This window comes from Rhodamnia argentea, chromosome 3 (genome assembly GCF_020921035.1).
Source record: "Rhodamnia argentea isolate NSW1041297 chromosome 3, ASM2092103v1, whole genome shotgun sequence".
Lineage (NCBI taxonomy): Eukaryota > Viridiplantae > Streptophyta > Magnoliopsida > Myrtales > Myrtaceae > Rhodamnia > Rhodamnia argentea.
The window spans coordinates 4,742,903-4,751,876 of NC_063152.1; the positions used below are offsets into that span (position 1 = coordinate 4,742,903).

General features: G+C 39.9%; 1 protein-coding gene across 1 annotated transcript; it reads right to left on the reverse strand.

Moving 5' to 3' along the window:
* Positions 1-3,279: 3,279 nt before the first annotated feature.
* LOC115727857 (UPF0051 protein ABCI8, chloroplastic) lies at positions 3,280-7,579 on the reverse strand. The gene is made up of 2 exons (XM_030658163.2): positions 6,083-7,579; positions 3,280-3,707 (listed from the first exon to the last, which is right to left on the reverse strand). The coding sequence occupies exons 1-2, from the start codon at positions 7,538-7,540 to the stop codon at positions 3,489-3,491; spliced, it is 1,677 nt and encodes a 558-aa protein (XP_030514023.2). The 5' UTR covers positions 7,541-7,579; the 3' UTR covers positions 3,280-3,488.
* Positions 7,580-8,974: the final 1,395 nt, after the last annotated feature.

An 8,974-nucleotide genomic window follows, 5' to 3' on the forward strand; every position in this document is an offset into this window, starting at 1 on the left:
TTCTTGTGATAAAGATAAATTTAAAAAAATCCACATGGCGCATGATTAATTACCTTATCGAGACCCAGCCCATCAACATATCTAGTTGAATCAACTTTTACTCAAAAACTTAAGCTAATAAGTTATGAGCTTGTTAAGATATATTAACTATTCTACACCACACAAATTCTCCAATTCTCCAATGTAACGGCAAATGCCTTATTTGGTCAAATAATGGAAGAGACGTATCGTTACGTACAGCTTGAAGATAGTTGCGCATTTACTCTTGTTGATCATCTTCTTTCCTGGGTCTGAGTATATCCTACCAGTTGGCTTTCATTGAAGATTGGATGAAACACATAAATGATCAACCGAAATTATCTTCTTCCAATGTTCTATCACGAGGGTCATCACAAGCTGATGAACTCACGGAATCTATCCGTTCACCCGTCATCCTGGATATTGCGGATTTTTCATCCGGTTGGTCGGCACTCAAACTGTCCTTCAGGGTTTCCACTGGTAAAGTGAGTTCTACATCTAAGGTCTCCGGAAAGAGTGGCAATCCTAGAATTATTCCCTGTTGTCTATCTGGTCGAAGCCTCTATGCAGCTTCTTGGAGTTCATCCAGCTACAGCAGATGGACTATTTATCAGTTGTCCGAAGAAAACAACAATGGTTCCATCCCCTTTTGGCAAACTTGAGGAAGCTTCATAGTGTACAAAGCGCGAGCAAACCATCCGCGTCCTGTGCCAGCTCAGAGTGAAATGTCTGCATTCTTTTCGGACGGATAAGGCATGAAATCCCATCTTGAGCGGGTGAAGAATGATTAAAAAAAAAAAAAAGATCTATGGCTATCGGATAGGGGGGTGTTGGGCCAATAAACCCTCAAGGGGGAGCTTGATTAAGAGGAAAAGGAAAAAAGAAGAAGGAACCAACCCCCCCAACAAGAGGGAAAAAAAAAAAAAAAAAAAAAAAACATGATCACAGACAACTTGAGCAACAACCGTACCTAAGTACGGAGAATACCATGCAGTACAACATATTCAAAATGGGAGGATCCAAAACATTGAGTGATGCGTCTGAATCAAAAGCTGATAGAAGAACCTGCATACAAGAAGCAACGCATCATTACATCAAGGTATTATCAGCAAAGGCAAAATGCATGTGATTGCTCCATTCCCAATTATGTTCAGTTGACAGTTTATGCTCTTGGCTAGCCCGGCCAACATACCACACAGGATGGGAAGAAATTGACATTGTCCCAACCAGTAGGACAAAGTAGCAGAATCCAAGGGCAAGAAAGTCTCCAATCCGGGGTCGCTAATTGGTGAGATTCTCAGGTTAACTCGAAGCAGAGGTGAAGTTAGTAGTAGTTCCTGGTGACAAGTACAATGTAAGCCCGCACACTACACTATCAAGAACCCTCTTCTGAAGCACTCTGGCAAAGTCAAGTTTATGACAATCTCCAACTGGGTTTGAGTTTTTTCAACTAAGGGCCTATTTGGTAACGTTTCTATTTCAAAATAATAATTCTAATTATAATCTTTTTTTTATTCAAGATGAGTTTTAGTGAATTAGAACGCGTTTGATAACCGCAAAAAATTTCTGTTCCTGAAACAGAAACGTAATTGGTAATCGCACAAAATTTCTATTTTGGAAAAAAATTTATCTTCCCAATTTGCCATTTAAATCAAATAATTATATAATCACATTTGATGACTTTCTTCAGACCCCACAAGTGCAATCCTCTTGCACCATGACATCCTTTTGACTAAAATAGGGATGCTTCAAATTTGTTCCTTAGAAGGATAATACGCTAAAATTATTGTTTTCCTATGCTTCTCTTGAGGCTATGCATATGTCAAGGATGAAAGAGGTGACTCTGATTATAAATAAAATCCAACTATGCCACATATGTGGCTGAGTTTTATCCTTGGATATCATGCGGATGGTACTCCGACAACAAATCAGGCAAGGCTTAGGAAAAATCAAAAGAAAAAATCACCAAAAACAGGATTAGCCAATTGAATGGATCAATTTCCTACTTTTTGAGATTTTTTTTGAATTTTCGGGATTTTTTGGAACAATTTGACCATCAAGGGAAAAATCGCCATTTGGGAGAAATTGAAAGAAAAAATTGTCAAAAAGAGGATTGGCTAGTTGAAATGACTCATCTCTTAATTTTTTAGATTTTTTTTGGAATTTTTTATTTTTTTTTTCCAATTTTTTTAGATTTTTTTTTTATGAATTTTCCATTTTTTGGAATTTTTTAATCATTTTCTGAATTTTTAATTTTTTTTATTAATTTATGAAATTTTTATTAAAAATTTTATCCAAACCGGGTAGGGTTGACCCAACCCACGCCTTACGGGCGTCCGACAAAAGTAAAAAAAAGACTATCATTGCTTTTTTTTATTCTCAAAAGTGTTTTTTTTATTATTTAGAAACAACCATTTTTTTATTTCTTATTTTTTATCCAAAAGTATTCCTAGGAACAAAATCAGAATCAGAATCATTTGTATTATCAAATATATTTTTGTTTCATTTTTGTTTCGAAAAACAAGAAATAGAAAGACAGAAACGTTCCTCGCAAGCCTGATTATCTGTAGCAAGCAAAATCTCATCAAACCAACCCTAGGGCAAGTACATTCGTAAGATTTCGGGCTGAGTTGAAGTCTCCTGCTCCCTAAAAGTCCAACCTCCCACTACTTTCAAGTGACAACCTTTCTCGACCTCCAAGGTGTGTTCGCATTTATCCACCTGTAGCCATCTTACTGACTAAATGGACCTTTCAGATTCAAGCAGCTTTGCATCTCAAGCCGACCGTTAACGGATTAATACACTACATACACTGTACATACATATATTATATCTTCTTACATGACATAAAATATGGGGAGCAGACCCACAATGTCAAAAGAATCAAACTTAGGATTAGGATAAAATTGACTGTTTTCTGTGTTACAAATAGTACATAATGCATTAATCAGTCTTCCTCCTCCTCTGATACATTTCCACATAGGCTAGTAACTCTTCCGATTTCTATAGCTCTAACATGTGCATATAAAGGGAGAAAAACAAAGAGATAAATGAGAAATTTATTGCCTTCCCACCTCCCCCGATCTTCTGTAGCAACATGCCAATTGTTCTTTCTTATTTTTTAACCTCTCTTCTCGATAAAACAGCTATTCATCAACCGACTGGCTTCAAAATAACGGAAAACTTGCACGTCCAAATAACAGCAAATGGCTGCAACTCTGGCAACCTAAGTTCACCAAGAACAAGAAAACAGAAGGAAAAGACCCAACAACTTTGAAAAACCATTTTTTTTTATTCAAAATTACTGTGACAGTGCTCCATAGATGGTGCATTTACATTATTAACCCAATGTCAAAGAAGTTAACCAGAAGCTCACAGACAATGGAGGATCACGTAGGTGATTTTTACATGCACGGACTATACGTAAGTGAGACTTACAGCCTACATTTACAAGACAAGAATTTTCCCGCCTAACCCACCGATCCCTCGAGCTTCAAGCTCATGAGTTGGTGCACCTCGGCACCGAACTCATCGGGGAGCTCGTTGAATACGTCGCGGCAAAAACCGGAGATCATGGCGGCCATCGCTTTCTCGTAGTCGATACCCCTCTGCTGGAAGTAGAATAGCTGGTCCTCACCAATCTTTGAGGTACTGGCCTCATGCTCAACGCGAGCCGTGGGATTTTTTACCTGACAGATAGAAAACAAATATTTGCATTCAAGGCAGCCAAAAAGATAGAAACAAATTAAGACTTGGATACGCTTTAAATGTATGCAGATGCTTATGCACTTTAAACAAAGGGGGAAGGAAATTCCCTGGTCAAACAAAACTGGTCCTAATTGCAGGACACCTCTCAGTTTCTGGAAAAAATAAAAACTACTTTTGAGTAAGTTCCAAACGCAACCACGTTTACCAGATAAATAGGGTTCTGTATTAAAGGTTATAACCGTTCAGATCAAGAAACAAGAAAGATAGTTGAAAACACCATTTTTAAGTCCTCCATAGCAGGCTATATTCAAAAATAATTCTGAAAACACTTTCCAGGACAAACTTTTTGAAATGCCTTCATTTTTGCTGTTTTAGATAATTGTTATCAGTTTCAAAACAATGGCAATCCACCAATCATTAACCATTTCATTGCAAATACAGTAAGAGAAGCTAGAAAGCGTGGCAAACAAAATGTGACGCCAAAGAATCATCCAAGCATTTGATGAATCAAATTAAGCATCTGATGAATCCAATAGCATGGCGAGGGACCATGAAAACAAAAGGAACATATTCACCAAATATCTATAAAAATACTGTTTTGTTAACTGATATTACAGAGACTAAAGCATCAGTCACCGCATACGCACTAGGCTGACAATAGACAGACTAAAGTATCGTTAACTGCACCATGAGCTCTTAAAATCCAAAGCTGATTATCCAAAATGGTAAAGTCCTAGAATAAAAGGTTATCTCCTAATATATCTCCACAAGTTGAATATTGAGTTCAGGGCAGTCATCGGATTGTCAAAAGGGAAACCTCAGTTTCCAGGGAAGGCAGTGAATCAAGCAAAGAAATGACCAGTCAAAAGTTGCCCCAAACCTCAGTAATCCTACTGTTAGCCGGTCACTACTTGGATTTTACGGTCATATTTATCGTCCTTGTTTGGTTTGGGCATCTAGGCAAAGTCTAATCCAATCTATTCCCAATAAATTACAAAGGCATGGTAAAAAGACAACACAAAATTGTTTCGATGTCAAATGCCATAAATGCCAGAGATTTGGACAACAGCCTGATCGGGGCAATAAACAGAGAGTCATCTCCAACAGTCCAAAGGGTGTCAAGATCAAATATCCAAGATGTTCACCTAAACGAACAAACTAAAGCTAAAAGGTCCCATTTCTAACCTCAAAATCAGAATAATACAATTTTCCCATTGATTGTTTGGCACATGTTAAAAAGTGTTTGAACTAAATTTGCTATAAAAGAGAGAGTTCTTCTTTGCTATAAAGAGAGACTTCTTGTTCCCAGAACACTTTCAGCTTAATGCTCCACCACTCTCACCGACTTTGGCTGAAACGCTGTTATTTCCACCACGGGTAGCCAGAATCCCTACCATATTGGCTGCATGCTACCACCAATACCATTATTGACAATTAGGAGTCAGGAGCCTCTACCACATGTCTAAGAGATGGACAATCTGGATACCTCTTTAAGGGAAAAAGAATCATTTTCGACCACATTGGACATGAAACTGTTGCCTTCATTTTCATTGAACTATTCCCAAATCAAAACACTTTTCCTACAGACACAATCTCAAAACAACACTCTTAAATGTCATCATTCTGTATTTACAACTAGGACAGCACATGTATATGTTTCAGGGCTTCTACTCTCAAAAATTGTGATTACCAAAAGAATTCGATCAGCGCTTGTATAAATCCCATTTGAAAAAGGAGACAAATAATAACAAACGACTCAACATTTGAGTATTATATTGAGCAACTAATATAGGCCAAACAAAGCTAAGATATAAATCAAAAGACCAACAGAAAAAGAAAGGGACAGAGGAAAATATCGATCATCCAAAATCTTCTCCAGGCACTCTTCAGTTTTCCATTAAAGTTCTCACAAACTGACTGTATGGGAGGGACTGCCTTAAAAGTTTCAGAACTCTTAACGTCCATCATCATTATTATTTTGAAGCGAATCTCGTGGTTGTGCGACAATGACGATTGCAACCAATTTCCACATTATAGGTTATGATCTCAAACCGTTTGCCAACAAAAGATTAAGAAAATCCATGCAGGGCATTAAAATAAAACCACATATGCAAACCTCATTCTCATTAGACGTCTCTCCCATAAATCTTTTTCATTAATTGAAAAATCGGAAAATTAATAGTGTGAACTCACAAGAACTTGGTCAATGGCATCAATGCACTTTAGGAAAATAGCAACTCAGATCCCAGTAAAGTCGTCAACATGATAATGACAAATCAAACTGTAGGATGACTAACTAGTACCAGCATAATCAATGACAAAATTGTTCAACAGAATAGTCGGAAAATGTCTTTACCTGGATATACGGATAGGTGTTGGCAGCAGCTTTGTCACCAATGAGCATGGAATCACATTGTGAAGAATTTCGGGCATTTTCCGCCTTTGACTGAACCTGAACAAGCCCCCTATAGCAATTTCTCGAGAATCCAACCGAAATACCCTTCGAAATAATTCTACTTCGCGTATTCTTCCCCTTGTGTATCATCTTTGTTCCTGTATCAGCCTGCTGATGATTATTAGTCAATGCTACAGAATAAAACTCACCCACAGTATCATCACCCTCCAAAACTACACTTGGGTACTTCCATGTAATGGCCGACCCTGTCTCCACCTGTGTCCAAGAAATCTTCGAGCGATTCCCCGCGCAAAGGCCCCTCTTTGTGACAAAATTGTAGATCCCTCCATTCCCTTCCTCATCCCCAGCATACCAGTTCTGCACCGTGGAGTACTTGATCTCCGCGCCCTCAGCACAATACAACTCCACCACAGCAGCATGTAGCTGATTCCGATCATAAGACGGAGCGGTACACCCCTCCAAATACTCCACAAAACTTCGGTCCTCCGCCACTATCAGAGTCCTCTCAAATTGCCCAGTCTCCATCGCGTTTATCCTAAAATACGTCGAAATCTGCATCGGGCACTTCGTGTCCTTAGGTATGTAACAAAACGACCCATCACTAAACACTGCAGAATTCAAAGCAGCATAGTAGTTATCCTCGCTAGGCACGACTCTCCCCAAATACTTCCTGACAAGATCCGGATACTCCTTAATCGCCTCAGATATCGAACAGAAAATCACACCAGCCTTCTTCAGCGTCTCCCTGTGCGTGGTCGCAATGGAGACGCTATCAAGAACCGCGTCGACCGCGACATTGGCAAGCCGGTTCCTTTCGTTCAAAGGGATACCCAATCTATCGAAATACTTGACCAATTCCGGGTCGGCCTCGTCCAAGCTATTCAAGGTGGGTTTCTTCTTAGGAGCTGAATAGTAACACATATCCTGGAAATTTATCTTCGGGTAAGCGTTGTCCGACCAATTGGGCTCCTTCAGTTTCAAGAACTTATCGAAAGCATTCAACCTGAACTCAAGCATCCAACCGGGCTCCTCCTTGAGCTCGGAAATCAAATGAACGGTCTCCCTAGAAAGCCCCTTAGGGATCGAGAACGAATCTATGTCCACGTTGAACCCATACTTCTTGTTGTAATCGTTAAACCTCAGAATCTGAGCGACTTTCTCATCGTAGGTGGGAGCCGAAGTCGAGGTGGAGGGAGGGTTACCTGCGTCGGGCCTCGTCTGGTAGCCCACGTCGGCTCGGACACTGAAGAAGCCGCGGCTCCTGCGGTCCTTCGAGGGCTTCGGGCGCGAGGGCTTGAGGTTGTCGATCCGTGGGGCGAACCCTTTGGAGAATCTTGGCGAATCGGAGGGAGACTGAGAGGCGGCGAAGCGGGAGGAGATGCCGAGCAGGGACGCCATGGTGGTTGTGGCTGAGAGAGAAGCGAACAACAAGAAGAACAAGGAAGTGGAAAGCGAACAAGGACCAGAAGAATAATTACTGCGGCACCTTTATTTTCTCATTTTCTTTATTTTTCTGTTTAATTTTATCTTTCTTAGCTTAGAAAATCGCGAAAATAGAGAAATATGTCCGGAAATACGAGAGGTTGTCTCGTGTGCGCCACGTACCTTTTCTAGATAATTTCGAGTGGGCCCGGACAGCGGGCCACTTACCTCTCTGGATAATTTCTAGTGGGCCCAGCCCCATGTGGAAAAAAGCCCAACTCCAAAGTACACTTTTACATCTGGGGACAGTAGTCTCTCTCTTTTTTTTTTTTTTAATGCAATGTGGTTTCTAAGCTGCAGTCCAATGTGAAATGCCATCCGTAAACTTTTAATTTCTTCACTATGGCCCCTGAATTTTCGATGTATATTTAATGTAGTTCCTGAACTAATTACATGAATTATGCTCAATATAGTCTTTTTGTTAATCCAAGATCGGGGACAACATTGAAGGTTCTCATGGCTCACTGGACTTGATTCTTGCTTAGATAAACTGCCCGGTGGATTCTGGATTCTGCTTTAACCGATGTGAGGCTGAACAAAATCGAAGCAACCATCAGGGCCATCCCCATTTATATTCTCCTAAAGAGGAGAGGGAAGGCTCTCTAAAATGTTCATTTCTTAATCTTTGTTTCTCTTTCCCATTTCTTGCCAGTAGAACCAAATGTTTTACATCAAAAGAATGGGTGGGTCAGTTTCAATGCTACTGTGAGTCAATTGTTTCACTGCTGCAGATTTGGGCATGCTTTGTGTAGTTGTTGCAGTTGCAGGCCATCCCCCATCTTAGGAGAGATTGTCTTGAGGTATCTTGAGCAAGAGAATTTTTGATTTCTCTATGATCTGGAGGATTCGTAGGCACTTCCAAGACTTTTTGAGACTTGGATTTCCCTGTAGAGAGCAATTATGTCGATGGCGGTTAGTCCGTTTATGGCCCCCAAAGACCAAGATCGGCAAGGCTTCAAAATTGCAGACTATCTGCTGCAATGTTAGAATACAAATTTGACAATCTGCAGGTTAAATTTAGATTCACCACATATCCCATGTTGGTACTCGTCCAATTAGCAATTTTGGTCCTGCGAAGGACAATAATGCAATTGATTGTACAGAATACGGCGAAAATTGCCGCAGAGAACCATAAAAAACCAAAACTTTTTTCACTGGAGCTTCAAATGTCAAAAGGTAAGGCAGATTCATAGGCAACATCCAAACTTCTTTGTTCTTTATCTGATGGGGAAAAAAATGAGTAGTGAACTTCCTTTTTTGTTAGGAAGAATAGATCGTTTGATGCTGGCTCTAGAGTGAAGACAGTTGGAATGCAAATGAACTCGAACTAATAGCAACAAGCAACCACAA